General features: G+C 41.3%; 1 protein-coding gene across 12 annotated transcripts in view; it reads left to right on the forward strand.

Moving 5' to 3' along the window:
• Nucleotides 1–15877, forward strand: part of anks1b (ankyrin repeat and sterile alpha motif domain containing 1B) — an 864202-nt gene that overhangs the window by 405915 nt on the left and 442410 nt on the right. For 10 of the 12 annotated variants that reach the window (XM_059987507.1, XM_059987513.1, XM_059987511.1 and 7 more), the window contains 2 exons: nt 9552–9848; nt 11800–11875. In XM_059987507.1, the coding sequence (XP_059843490.1) occupies nt 9552–9848; nt 11800–11875 (373 nt within the window). Of the gene's footprint in view, nt 1–9551; nt 9849–11331; nt 11595–11680; nt 11713–11799; nt 11876–15877 lie in introns of those variants that run through there. The other 2 variants (XM_059987517.1, XM_059987516.1) reach the window with 2 other exon arrangements.

Here is a 15877-nt window from a genome sequence, read left to right on the forward strand (position 1 = left end):
TTGGACTAACTTCTACAATCGTCAAGGGGCCCACCCACTTTAGTAGGAGAAGAACCTTAAATCATGACCCTTCCCATTTGATCACTTGTGGCGGTTATACCTAGCTTCAGTGTGTCTCTCGGCATGTAACCACCAGCCTGGAAAGAGACAGTCAGCAGCATCCTTCCATGGATGTCTCAATGTGCTGCTAGACCAACAAGTTTCAGGCCGATCAATGAGAGTCTTTCACTGAATTGATGATCTGTTGGCAGCACTTGGTGTTTGTCTCTGTGTGTGTTTCTTGGGGAACAGCCCAAAGTTCAGATTCCTCTGTGACCCAGCTGCTGGGGATGAAATGAAACACAGTCCCATTCATTTTCCTCCAGACCCTCTTTGTAAGCCTGCAGTCTGTCAAAAGGTGGGCTAGTGTCTCTTCACAAACAGGAGAAAAATCTGCAGCTGCTGGAAATCCAAGCAACACACACAAAATGCTTGAGGATCTCAAGCCAGGAAACATCTATGGAAAAAAGAACAGTTAGTGTTTCGGGCTGAGGCCCTTCATCAGGACTGGAAAAACAGATGAGGAGTCAGAATAAGAAAATGCTTGCCACACACACAAAATACTGGTGAACTCAGCAGGCCAGGCAGCATCTATGGAAAAGAGTACAGTTGACTTTTTGGGCCGAGAGCCTTTGGCAGGGCTGGATGTTCATGGCATCAGGTTGGAGGCTCCCTAGATGGTAAGGTGTTGCTCCTCCAACCTGAATGTTGCCTCATCACGACAATAGGACTGACATGCCATGGACTGACATGTCGGAATGGGAATGGGAAGTGGAATTAAAATGACTGGCCACTGGGAGATCCTGCTTTTTCTGGCAGACGGAGCATAGATGCTCAGCAAAGCGGTCTCCCAATCTGCATCAGGTCTCAGTGAAGGAGAAATTATTATAAGTGAGGACAGGTTCCGCCAAACGGAGAAGAGTGATGGTAGAGGGGAACTGGTTGGGTCTGGTGTCCAGAAAGAAATGGAGAGCTTTGAGTCCTTCCTGGTGGGGGATGGAGATGTATAGATACTGGACATCCATAGTGAAGATAAGATGTTCAAAACCAGGGAACTTGAAATCATTGAAAAGATCAAGAGCGTGTGAAGTGTCACGGATGTATTTAGAAAGGGACTGAACCGGGGGGATGAAACTGAGTCAAGGTATCCAGATATGAGTTCAGAGGGGCAGGAACAAGCAGAAACAATGGGTCCACCTAGACAGGCAGATTTGTGGATCTTGGGTAGGAGGCAGAACCGGGAGGCGTGGGGTGTGGTAACTATGAGGTTGGCGGCAGTGGATAGGAGATCCCCACCCAGAGTTAATAAGGTCAGTGATGGTGTGGGAGACAATGGCCTGGTGCTCCTTCATGGTAAGTAAGAAGAGGTATCTGAGAGTTGTCGCTGGGCCACAGAGGTCAGACTGCCAAACTACTACAACACCCCCCTCCCTTATCTGTGGGTTTAATAGTGAAACTAGGATTAGTGCGGAGAGAGTGGAGTGCAGAGCGTTTGGATGAAGTGAGGTTGGAATTGGAGGGAGGAGTGGTGAATTCAGGACGGTTGATGTCCCGTCGGCAGTTACAAATGAAAAGGTCCAGATCAAAGGAATGGATGGAGCCAGTCAGCTCCTCCAGAGTCAGTGGATGGTCCAGACTCTCCTACTTGCTGTTGTCTAACGCCTTCATGATAGATGACAGGAAGATCTGGGAGGCTGGTGTGTCTGCAGTCTTTCTGTCATAGAGACTGGGATAGAAGGAGTTACAGATCCTTAATAAGTGTCTATGAGGATACTTCTGAGCTGTCCTTTACCTTCAGGCTGCGGATCACAGAGCTCCCCCTGTGAAACCTTTGGAAGAAGAAACGTGAGCACATCTCATCCTGTTCCATGGTGCAGACTCTGGATCAGTAGATGATCTTGGAGGATTCCGTGGCTGAGCGCTGGGCTTGCCAGCTCTTCACCTCTTGTAACTCCTCCCTCACAGCCTTCCCTTCAACTGCAGAAGGAGAGGTTGCAGCAACTCTGTCTGGAGTTTACGCAGTTCCCTCTGACTCTGCCTTGCTTTCTGAACCCCTTTGCAGATGAAGAACCTCTTGATGTCCTCCTTAGTCACTTCCCACCAGCGAACAGGGGAAACAAAGAAGGGTTTCAAAATTCTCCAACCTGTGTATTCCATCTTTAGTTCCTTAATGGTCAGTGGGGTCAGCAGCTAGCTTAACTTTTCACTTCTTTCCACCAATCTCCTCAGTGAAAAGTTCAACGTTTTTGTTGTCTGCTCTGTATGTGTACCATGCTCAACCATTTTAAGTTCCCCGCAGCATATCAGTCAGAATGTCTCCAACCTCAGTACACATCCCCTTCAAGAGGTGAAGCCAAACACAAGTTGGGCAGCCTAACTTTTTCTAACTATATTGAACCATCTGCGGAGATGTGAGTGCATTGGGCAGGAGGATCAGTCATAAAGTTCCCACTCAGTTTGTCATGTAAACAATAGGAAGTGGTTATCACTCATCATGAACCCGACACCTATTTTTGTAGATAATCCAAGTTCCCCTGAGTCCTGGTTCAGTACAGTTTGCATCCGATGATCAAAAGCAAATCCATTACAACATTACAATTGGCAATTTTTCACATTGTTATCATTTCCAGGGTTTTAACACAGAGGAGAAGCTCATATGAGGGAAAATGTACAAAATACTCACAATTCAGGAGAATTGCAATACCGTCTTGCATTTTGCTTTTAATTTAAGACATTTTGGATAATGGGAGTGATTCTGGGTTCCCTTTGGCACTGGCTGGCGTTATTTGAAAATGCTCCCTATAGCTGTGGTATTCATTTGTAAATGGACTTGTATTTAAATTAAATACAACCTTAGGAGAAATGTTGAGGCATGAATCAAAAAGAACAGCACAATATGATAAAAAAAATGCAAAAAATATTTTTATGCGGCAGGCGCTATGTGGTATTTGTGGGTTTTTTTTACATATTGAGCAAAACGTACCTGTGCTGTAACAAGCAAAGCAGTGCATTATTAGTTTTTAAGATCGTGCCATCTTACTCAAGACTATTAACACATTTGAGGTTTAATGTTGTGGTTGAAACTTAGTGTTATCTCAGTCCACTCGCCATACAACAGCAAATGTTTCATTTCATCTTCTGTGCTGAACTGAAATGCTCATGCACTGCTGTGTGGGGTTTTTGGAAATGTTGCAGGCACTTGCACTGTGGCTGAGCAAAAACGATACTTGAAGAGTTCGTTGCTTATCAGGCTTATTTAAAAAAAATTAAATTTTATCATCTTCACACAAAATAAATGCATTATGCTACAATGTTTAAGATTTCTCTTTATTTTGTTTCTCATTTCATATAGAAATATAAGCCATTCTACTTCAGAGGTAAACCAAGGCACTTGCTCTGTGTCAGAATTAATAATTTCCATGCATCTTTACAGACAACTCATGGCCATGTTATGATTCTGTTTTATGTTCATTCTGCTAGATTCTGCAGCTCAGGAGTATGTAATTTATGCTTTTGATAGGCATGATGTGGCAGGTCCATATTGCCTGTCAACTTTAGTAAATGTCACTTTGCCTCAGTTATTTCTTGATTTACTTACATCTCAACTAATAGAAGATGTATCTTTGATGGGAGCAGGGGGGGGGGAGGTGGGGGGTGCAGGCTTTGAAGTAGTGTCAGGGTGACAGTTTTATTTGCACAGAGTGTCAGTGGCCTGGAACACGATGCCAGGGGAAGTGGTAGAAACAGGGAGGATAGTGATGATTAAGGGGCTTGTGACAGGCTTGTGAATATGCAGGAAATGGTGGGGTATGGATCATGTGCCACTAGATAGGATTAGTTTAAATTCACATCATGGTCTGTGCAGGAATTTTGGGCTGAAGTGTATTTTCCTGCGCTGTGCTGCTACAGATATACCATGGACGGCACTCTAACTGGCTGCATCACCGTCTGGTATGGGGTCTACTATTGCACAGGATCAAAGTAAACTGCAGAGAGTTGTAAACTTAGTCAGCTCCATCAAGGGCACTAGCCTCTGTAGTATCCAGGACACCTTCAAGGAACGATGCCTCAAAAAGATGGTGCCCATCATTAAGCACCCCCATCACCCAGATCATGCCTTGTTCTCATTGCTACCATCAGGAAGGAGGAAGCAACACGTACAACACGCTGGAGGAACTCAGCAGGTCGGGCAGCATCCGTGGAAGCGAGCAGTCAACGTTTCGGGCCGTGACCCTTCATCAGGACTGAAGAGGGAAGGGGTAGGGGCTCTATAAAGAGGGTGGGAAGGAGAAGGCTGGTCAAGGGGTAGAGGAGGGGATGCAGGGAGGGGATAGGCAGGAAAGGTGAAGAAGGAATGTAAGGGGAAAGCACTATGGGTAGTAGAAGAAGGCAGAATCATGAGAGAGGTGATAGGCAGCTGGAGGAGGAAGCAGAGTGAAACTGGGATGGGGGAAGGGAGAGGGAGGGAATTACCGGGCCAACGAGATACTGTATATACAAGTTTGTAATTTGTGGGTGTCAGGGAGCTGCTATCAATATGCTGGAGACTACCCAGATGGTATATGAGGTGTTGCTCCTCCTGAGTTTGGCCTCATCATGGCAGTAGAGGAGGCCATGTATGGACATATCCGAATGGGAATGTGAAGCAGAGTTGAAGTGGGTGGCAACCGGGAGATCCTGTCTGTTGTGGCGGATGGAGCGGAGGTGCTCGACGAAGCGGTCCCCCAATCTGAGTCGGGTCTCGCCGATGTAGAGGAGGCCGCAACGGGAGCACTGGATGCAATAGATGACCCCAACAGACTCACAAGTGAAGTGTTGCCTCACCTGGAAGGACTGTTTGCGGCCCTGAATGGTGGTAAGAGAGGAGGTGTAGGGACAGGTGTAGCTCTTACGCTTGCAGGGTTAAGTGCCAGGTGGGAGATCTGTGGGGAGGGACGTGTGGACCAGGCAGTCATGGAGGGAACGATCCCTGTGGAAAGCGGAGAGGGGTAGAGAGGGAAGAATGTGCTTAGTGGTGGGGTCCTGTTGAAGGTGGCGGAAGGAAGTACAGGAGCCTGAAGGCACACGCTCAATGATTTAGGAACAACTTCTTTCCCTCTGCAATCCAATTTCTGAACCCATGAACTAAAACTATGCTTTTAGTTTTACTTTTGCACTACTTATTTAATTTAACTATTTAATATATATCAAGCCCGGTCGACTTTTTATATATTTTTATATATGCATACACACTTACTGTAATTCACATTTTTTTCTATTTTTACCTATTCCAGTGTATTTCTGCCGCAGACAACAAATTTCACTACATATGCCAATGATACGAAATCTGATTTTAATTCTATGTTCTAATTTTGTACAAATGCAAAAGTTAATAATTATTTATATCCTATATAGGTTCTTGTTTTGAAAATTTCTTTATCCACATTAAGTAATGAGGAGATAATTTTATGTCAAACACCAATTAGATTTGAAAAATGAAATTTGACCTGGAAACCTGATGCCTGTGTCCGCAGGAAAACCTTTGCTTTATCTGTGTACTTTGTGCTTATCTGACTATCAAATCCATTGGGCCTGTTTACTAACTAGTATTGACATTGAATGCTTGATCTCACATTCATCAGTAGTTTTAAAGAGTTCAGTTCCTTTCCATTATTCAAAAATGGACACAGGAAATCCTGTTTGCAGTTAGTACCTTAATGACCACTGGAAGTTGAGCTTGCTCAGTTTTACAACGGGTTCTTTGTTAATTGTTTAAAGAGGAACATTTATTTTACAGTACATAACTCACGACATTGAAAGCACAAGGCACTAAATTATTCTTTCTGACTAAAGCAGCTACCAGTGTTAATGTTCTTCATTGCATTCAATGTGTTAGAGTTACATTTTAGAATTGATGATTCCAGAGAAATAATTGACTTAGCCTTGTAAAGCACATATTCTATCTTTAATGTGGCTGGTTATGAGGTTTATGTATATTACAGGAAGAATCATTTACTTACTATAATATCAATTCAGATGGAATTATAAATTATATTGTAACACAGCATTTTATTTTGAAATCCACTAGGGTATGTGAAAAAACTTTAAATGCATTTGAGACTCAAGGAGATGATTGTTCTCATCTTAGTGTTTGGGGAATAATCCATTTTCAAGTGCAGTGTAGAACAACAAGAAAACCCATTACATTAGGCTTCACTTAAACTTCACAAGTGTAGGACTTACTTAATGTTTACATACAGTGCCTATAAAAAGTATTAAATCTTTCCTTGGAAGTTTTCATGTTTTATTGTTTTACAACATTGAATTACAGTAGATTTAATTTGGCTTCTTTTGACACTGATCAACAAAAAAGACACTTATGTGTTAAAATGAAAATAGACCTCTACAAAGTGATCTAAATTATAAAACAAAATAATTTGTATTTATATTTATGTGTGTTTTATATCACTTTGTAGAGATCTGTTTTCACTTTGACATGGAAGAGTATTTCTGTAGATCAGTGTCAAAAAAAAGCCAAATTAAGTCCCCTGTGATTCAATGTTGTAAAACAATAAAACATGAAAACTTCCAAGGGGGATGAATACCTTTTATAGGCACTGTATGATCTGTTACTCGCACTGTATCTGGAATAAGTACAGATCCATGGAATAAACACAAGGGATTCTGCAGATGTTGGAAATCTTGAGCAAAACGCACAAAGCACTGCAGGAACTCAGTAGGTTAGGCAGCATCTACGGTTGGTAATAAGCAGTCGACACGCTTTCCTTTCCTGCCTGACGTCAAATATTTTCCAATCACTGGGCACCAGCAGTGGTGTGCTCACCAATAAACAAGTCCACAATCCTGCAGAGTGCATTTTTCTGAGGACCCTGAACCAATGACTTGGCAACAAAATTCACCCTTTCTTATTTTAAATACTTCAGAGAGATCTTAACTTCGCTGAACATTCTGGCTGTCACAGTTTACAAGTATGAAATTTCCTATTTAAGACAGCAATGTGAAAAAATTTTCTTTTGGAGGGTTGTGAGTCAGAGGGGAACACAAGATAATATGACCCTGCTTTGTTATTCAACCCTGACTGATCTGCCCAGGCTTTCTCTTCTTCCAGTTCCATGCAATCTTCCAGTCTCTGCTCTTAGCATGATTTATCTACCTCCTCTTTAAATATCTCCAGTCATCTCACCTGTAGATCCTTTGTGATGGAGATTCACTTCGCCCCAGATTTATTTAACAGGTCCTCATACATTTGGTACATCAGGGTCCTTAGATAGTTTACAGGATCCTGGACTTGCTCATTTTCTGGTGGTACTCTGTTGAAGGGCCCTGTCGTTGGACAAAGAATGAAAGTGAGCAATTCCCTTAGTGGTTATGCACTTTTGTAGAAGGAATGAAGGCATAGACTATTTTTTAAACATGGAGCAAATTCAGAAATCAGAGGTGCAAAGGGACTTTGGAGTCCCTGTGCAAGATTTCCTAGAAGTTAACTTACAGGCTGAGTCAATGGTAAGAAAGGCAAATGCAACGTTAGCATTTATTTTGAGAGGACTAGAATATAAGAGCAAGGATGTAATATGGATGTTTTATAAGGCATTGGCTAGACCGCACAGAGTATTGTGAGCAATTTTGGTCCCTTATCTAAGAAAAGATGTGCTGGCATTGGAGAAGTTCCAGAGGAGTTTCACAAGAGTGATTCCAGGAATGAAAGGGTTAATGTATGAGGACCGCTTTATGGCTCTGGACCTGTATTTGCTCGAGTTTAGAAGAATGAAGGGGGATCTCATTGATACCTATTGAATATGGAAAAGCCTAAAGTGGATGTGGAGAGAATGTTTCCAATAGTGAGGAGTCTAGGACTGGAGGGTACAGCTTCCGAATACAGGGACATCCATTTAGAACAGAGTTGGGGAGGAATTTCTTTAATGAGACGTGGTGAATCTGTGGAATACATTACACAAACAGCTGTGGCGGTCACATCATTGGGCATATTTAAAGTAGATGTTGATAGGTTCTTAATTAGCAAAGTTATGGGGTGGAGAGGGATAATAAATCAGCCATGATAGAATGACAGAACAGACTCAATGGGCTGAATGGCCTCATTCTGCTCCTGTGTATTATGGTCTTATGGTCTAGCACCATAAGAGATGAGAGTTTCTTCCTATTCCAGACATGTAATAAGTTAAACAAGTCCAAACCACTGTATAGTAAAAGTGAAGCCTAATGCAATGGATTCTTGTTTTTCTTCACTGCACTTGTGATGCACAATCAATAACTCTCCAAGACGTGAGGCGAGATATTGGCTTTTATTGACTGGAAGAAAGAACAAGCTGCAATTGACCATGCTACATCCTGGAGACTGAGAGGCAGGGCTTAGGCCCCAATCGCCTTTATACAGGGATCAGTGGGAGGAGCCACAGGAGCAGTCAGCAGGGGCATGTCCAGACAGGTGTATGTAGTTCACCACAACTTGAAAATAGAGAATTCTCTTAGTATTGGGATGAAGAAAATAGCCTCCCTTTGCACCCTGATTTTAAACAACCTCTCCTTATCTTGTAACAATCGCCTCTCATTTGCACTTCCTCCACTAGTGGAAACATCAAGTTTGCTAGATTCCTTTGGATCATATATATTTCCCTCAGATCGCATTTCATTCTTCTGAGCTCCGAAGAACACAGATTGCTGGTCATGATAGCATAAACCATTGACCTCTTCTGAACTGCTTCCAGTGCTGGTTTATGTTTTCTCAACTACATTTACGAAAATTTTGCATAGTGTTCCAAGTGTAGCCTCATCAACACCCTGTTCAACTGTAACAATATTTCTCTGTCTTAACACTTTAATCTCTGAACAATAAAGGCCAACAGGCCAACGGGATACTGTATATACAAGTTTGTAATTTGTGGGTGTCAGGGAGCTGCTATCAATATGCAGGAGACTTCCGGAACTTCCAGGAGAGGTGGGATGTCTGAATTAGTGACTTAGAGTATTTAAATAGATTCTTAATGAACAGTGGGGTCAAGGAGAAGGTGTAGATGAGGTTACAATTCTGATCTTATTGACTGGAACATCAGCCTCAAGTGGCTTACTCCTACTCCTGATTTGTATGTTCATGACCTGAAGCCTGAATGACATCAGAAGAAAACATAACAAGGTATGGGTTTCTGCCTCAGAAACTCATACAGGATTTATTATACAGTTTTTGCCAATGGTAGGAGTATGCCCTTTACCCAGAACGGCTGGACATACTTTCACATCCGTCTCTAATATGTCAGGAAGACTGACCTTGATTAGATCCCCGGCCTTAATAATATAAAATACTTCCAACTTTCACTGCAACCATAATTTATACCTAAACTTTTTCAGAAGGCAATTGTGTAAGTTAAATTAAAAACTTCTGTTTTCCTTTTTAACACTTTCATTTAAACAATATCATTTTTGCTTCACTATCCTCTTTGAGAGATTTGTTTTGCTGCCCACTTTGTAACGGAGTTTCTTTCTTGTGTCGCCTCAAACAGAACAACGAGAATGAAACCGCACTGCACTGTGCAGCGCAGTATGGACACTCAGAAGTGGTTGCTGTTCTCTTAGAAGAATTGACTGATCCCACCATAAGGAACAACAAGTTTGAAACACCCCTTGACTTGGCTGCTCTCTATGGTCGTCTGCAAGTGGTCAAAATGTTGATAAATGCACATCCAAATCTAATGAGCTGTAATACCAAAAAACATACTCCTCTGCATCTTGCTGCACGCAATGGGCATAAGGCCGTGGTTCAAGTCCTGCTTGACGCAGGCATGGAAGTGAATTGCCAGGTGAGTACAAGTTCTTTATATGAGACTGCATCTAATTCAATTCTATTTTGTTTACTGAGCTTGTGCCAGATATTTTAAGGGGCCATCTAGTTAATCCCACTGTTCTCTTCATTCAGCATACACCAGTGAAGTTTTCCTCAAGTAAAAATAGCAAGTGAATTTTCTGCTGTTCAATAATGTGGATTATGCCTTTATAAATAGAACAAAGGTATCAAATCCCAAATAGATAATACATTCTTTGAAATAATTTCCTCCAGTTCTGGACTTTCATGCTCACACATAAATTATGTTCATATTTTTTATGGATTGATTATAGTCTCTATAAAAACAGTTGACATGAAATGACTTTAAATGGTTTTGAACAATTTTATAAAGATTTGAGTGTAACACATCATCACAAAATGAGTGTCATTTAGTCGTTGAGGATTACCTGTTTTTAAGCAACAAGTAATCTGCTGGAGGAAATTACTGTGTGCAGCAGCAATGGGGTGGGGTGGGGGGCAGCGTCAAAGGAATTACTGATGTTTTGGGATTGATACCCAGCCTTTGGACAGAGTATGGAGATGGGAGATGTCCAGTATAAAGAGGAGAGAACAAGTGGTGAGACGGGAGCCTGAAGTTATTGGTGGATTGAGATAACAGGCAGATTGTGCCAGGTAGGAGAAGGGTTCTGGTTTTGAATTGTGTGTCTGCATTAAAGTTTCAAATTAAGTATTTCACCTTTTTAATTTCTCCCTAAATTTTATAGTTCAATGTATTCAAATGATGAAAGAGCCACCTGACCAATAAAAATTTTGCTTGCCACATCTACTGTGTGTCTAAATTATTCTCACTACCTCCACTTGTAAGCATCACAGTTCTTTTAAATTCCTCTCAATTATAGACTATCTAATGTTGATTTCAAAATAGTGCAATAGTGGAAAACGCATCTAGAACATCTGAAAGTTGCATATTATTATAATAACATTCATATTGGGTAATATCTGATTGGGAAATTAACAGCTCAGCAAATTAAAGAAGTGCATTACAGGCATCACCCTTATTACCAGGGGTTGCATTCCTAGAAAACATTCAGCAACATGATTCTCTGAAACACAAAGCCACACTGTGTGCAAATATGTTAAAAAAAACACATTCAAAATGTGTTGAATTATTTACATTTTGTTTGCACATGCGAGTGCATTTTGTTCCATATCTGAAGTTTTTGGGTATTGATTTGAGAAATATGTTAGGACGAGTTTTCAAAACCTGAACCACCATCTCTAATGAGATTTCAGTCTAACGTGTGTCCTGGTTATCAACAACATTTGCAGGAGTACATGTTATTCTCCAGTTAAATTCCTGGAAATGGTGTGGTATGAGCAATTTCCTTTGCTTGACATCATCAATTTCCAATCACTTAAAGGAAGCAAGGCCGGAAGAACCTTTCTGAATAAACCCAGGCTTTTGCATCCTGTGCATCCATTTTGTATGAAGGAAAACAATTTAAAGTGTTGCAAAAAGCTTTGCTGTCTCTTATAACCATACGTCTGCAGCCACTTTTGCTTAAGAAAGAGAAAGATGGCTTTTCTGATAGAAATTAAGCTGTGAAGCAGTGAACAACCAAAACCACAAAGGGATGTAGTGAGCTTCAAAGTCTCTAGATGCACTCCTTTTCAACCTCTGTTCATTTGCTCATTGCGACAATCTTTAAGACATCAGGTTTATTTGACTTGTGCAAGCAGTCTGGAGGTACCAAAGCCAGAGGTAATACTTCTGTTTGAAACCAGCACTGGTTTGTTTCAAGTACCAACAAGACATTTGTAATAATTACCAAATGCTCGTTAAAAAAACGGAATCTAAAGAAAATTCTGCTTAAGTCATGGTATGTTTTTCAATGTATTTTCTAGCAGAATTGGGTACTTAAAAAAGTGAAGTGGTGTTACAAGTATTTCATATTTGTGCTTTGCAGACTGAAAAGGGTAGTGCTCTTCATGAAGCTGCCTTGTTCGGCAAGATGGATGTTGTCCGAATTCTTCTAGAAGCAGGTAAGATTTATTTACGTTTTCTTGTTACACATCTGTGTTTTCCTCTAGAATTTCCTTTCGCCAGTTTAAGAACACATTGGAGGAAAAGTTGTCTTTCAGCACATTTTCTTAAACTTTCAAGGAAAGTTGATTTTAAATACAGACTTTAAGCTTTCCTTCTTGTGTATTTCTCTCTGATTGCATCACCACCTGGTACAGAGGCTTCCGTGCACAGGGCCAAAAAAGTTGCAAAGTGTTGTCACTCAGCCAGCACCGTTGTGGGTACTGGCTTCCACGTCGTCAAGGACATCTTCAAGAGGGAAGAACGTGGCATTCATCACTAAGGGCAATCACTATCCCGGGCATAGCCATTTCTCATTACTACCATCAGGGAGGAGGTACGGGAGCCTGAATACACACACTCAAACTTTTAAGAACATCTCTTCCCCTCCAGCATCTGATTTCCGAACGGTCTACAAACCCATGAACACCACCTCAATATTTTGTTCCGTTTTTGTATTCTTCATTCATTTTTAAGTACCTTTCTTTGTAAATATATTTTACAAATATTTTTAACAATTGAAATTATTTTTTTAATATTTTGCACTGTACTGCTGCCACAAATTTCATCACGTATGTCAGTGATAGTAAACCTGATTCTGATTCTAATGAGACTGCTAATGTGTGGAGTGCACACAGTTTTGAGGACGCACTGTTCGTGCTGTTTCAAACAGGAATTGTTTTTTCCCTTATTGTGATGTTTTTCTCAAATTTAGTTGATGTAGTACTTTAGTTAATAGCAGTATAGACATGCTCCTTGTCTATCACTACATCTTAATTACTGTGTCAAATAAATGATTCCAGATAGTTAGTAGTTTTTACACATTCTGGGTACTGTTAGATGCAAGGTTAACCATCACACATTTAAGGGAAGGAACTGTGATATTGCATTTTAATGGTTATGCAAAGAGTGTCTTATTCTGTACTTTTAATGAAAGGCATCTCTTGTTTTTGCTGAGCCACGATATGTGTAAATCAAAATGACGTCAAGGGCAATAGATTTTAAAATTTAGTTTGAGACTACATTTTATTTATAAAATATGTTTCTTAACCAGCTGGGAGAGAGACTGCAGAGTTAATAAATGTAAGGAACACTAGAGCCAAGATTAAAGTAGCTCACCCTATTAAGCCTAATAAGATTGATAATAGCTTTGGTTGTATAACACTGATGCTTCACCTTATCTCCTGGCATTCTTCATATTCGGTGCCTTGTATCAAGATTATTACAGCTCGTGGGCAGCATGGTAGCACAGTGGTTTCCACAATGTTTTACAGTACCAGCGACCTGGGTTCAGTTCCCGTCGCTGCCTGTGTACGATCTTCCCGTGACCGCGTAAGTTTCTTCCGGATACTTCGGTTTCCTTCTGCAGCCCAAAGATGTACTGCTTGATAGGTTAATTACAAATTCTCCCATGATTAGGATGGGATTAAATCACTGATGGCTGGGTGATGCAGCTCAGAGGGCTGGAAGGGCCGACTCCACACTGTATCTCAATCAATAAATAAATAAACAGAAGATTATTTAAGGAATTGTATTGAAATGCACATGCCAGACCCATTTCTGGTTGTCTCACTTCTTCATTTCCAAATCTCCAAACTAATGGCTACTTATGGACTTGCTCTATTTTGAACTATGTTATTTCCTGGGCATCTACAATTCCTTACTCTTTAACCGCATTGAGTTGCGCTCAAAATATCCTCAGGTCTGTTGATTATAAAATTTCAAAGTGAGTGTCACAGTAACGTAGCCATTAGCAAGACACTGTGACAGCTCAGAGTATCCAAGTTCTGAGTTCAATTCCAGCGTCCTCTGTAAGCAAGTTTATACGTTCCTTCCCGTGTTTCCTCTGGATGCTGCAGTTTCCTCCCACTGTCCAAAGACGTACTAATTAGTAGGTTAATTAGTCATTATAAAATTGTCCAGGGATTAGACTAGGATTAAAATCGGTGGGCTGTTGGGTGGTACAGCTCAGTGGGCTGGAATAGCTAGTTCTGTGCTGTATCGCTAAATAAAATAGAGTAAAAGTAAACTTATCATCAAAGTATGTCACCATAAGCTACCCTGAGATTTTCTTGCAGACATTCACATTAGAACAACAAAATACAATAATATCAGTGAAAAACTGCACAAAATATTGACAACCAATGTGCAAAAGAAGACAATCTGTGCAATACAGATGATAATAATAAATAAGTAAATAAATAGCTCTGAGAACATGAGTTGTAGAGTCCTTGAAAGTGAGTCCATACGTTGTGGAGTCAGTTCAGAGAATAATTATCCCTAAACTGCAGGAAAGGACTATATTTGGATTAACAAGACAAGGAGAGAAAGATAAAGGAGTCCCCAGTTAGCTTATAAAGCAAATGTTAATAATGTATGACACAGCTATGGAAAAGGGCAGACATATTTGTAACCTTAAACATGATGGCACTTGTATCAATTAAATTTGTTTGCTTACATGGACTTTGTATCTATATATTAATATTGACCTTTCAGAGCATGGAAAAAATTTTGGCCAATTGTTTTTATCCTTCCTGTCATGGCATTTCTCGAAAATTAAGCTGCCTTTGAATGAATGTCACTGAGATTCCCACATTCAGAATTCCGTTTTATTGTACCACAGTAATGTGTCAATTTGGAATGTTCACAGATAAATGCCGCACTCTGTTTAGATGATACTTTTAAAAACAATTTTCAGTTTTTGTTATAATTTGAGAATATGGTCCCTTTGGCACTGTTCAGTATCTTGGGAGAGGGCATGCATAATAAGTGGTCAGTAACCATGGGAAAATATGAATTGTAGCAGGGATAGGGGAAAGCAGTCAACTGCACCCAAGGGAACACAACGTTGCTTGTTCTTGAAAATGCATTTTAATAGCAAAACAAAAGATTATTAGGTATGTAAGAAAGAATGTTAGTTCATATAATTCCTCTGTCTCCGCTGCATCTGCTTTCAGGATGAGGCTTTTCATTCCAGGATGAAGGAAATGTCTTCCTTTTTTAAAGAAAGGGGCTTCCCTTCCTCCACCATCAACTGTACTCTCAAATTTCACACACGTCTGCTCTCACCGCATCCTCCCGTCACCCCACTCGGGATAGGGTTCCCCCTGTCCTCATCTACCACCCCACCAGCCTTCAGGTCCAACATATAATTCTCGGTAACTTCCACCACTTCCAATGGGATCCCACTACCAAGCACGTCTTTCCCTCCCCACCCCGCTTTCTGCTTTCTGCAGGGATCACTCTATACGCGACTCCCTTGTCCATTCATCCCCCCCCATCCGTTCCCACCGATCTCCCTCCTGGCACTTATCCTTGTAAGCAGAACAAGTGCTACACCTGCCCTTATACTTCCTCCCTCACCACCATTCAGGGCCCCAGACAGTCCTTCCAGGTGAGGCGACACTTCACCTGTGAGTCGGCTGGTGTGGTATACTGCATCCGGTGCTCCCGGTGTGGCCTTTTATATATTGGTGAGACCTGACGCAGACTGGGAGACCATTCCGCTGAACACCTACGCCCTGTCCGTCAGAGAAAGCAGGATCTCCCAGTGGCCACACATATTAATTCCATGTCCCATTCCCATTCTGATATATCTATCCATGGCCTCCTCTACTGTCAAGATGAAGCCACACTAAGGTTGGAGGAACAACACCTTATATACCGGCTGGGTAGCCTCCAACCTGATGGTATGAACATTGATTTCTCTAACTTCTGTTAATGCCCCCCTTCCCTTCTTAACCCAGTCCCTTATTTATTTATTTACCCCCCCCCCCACCTTTTCCTCTCCTTTTTTTTCTCTCTCTGCCCCTCTCACAAGCACTCCTTGCCTGTTCTCTATCTCCCTCTGGTGCTCCCCTCCCCCTTTCTTTTTCCTTAGGCCTCCCATCCCATGATCCTTTCTCTTCTCCAGTTCTGTATCCCTTTTGCCAATCAACTTTCCAGCTCTTAGCTTCACCCCT

This window comes from Hypanus sabinus, chromosome 13 (assembly GCF_030144855.1).
Source record: "Hypanus sabinus isolate sHypSab1 chromosome 13, sHypSab1.hap1, whole genome shotgun sequence".
Classification (NCBI taxonomy): domain Eukaryota; kingdom Metazoa; phylum Chordata; class Chondrichthyes; order Myliobatiformes; family Dasyatidae; genus Hypanus; species Hypanus sabinus.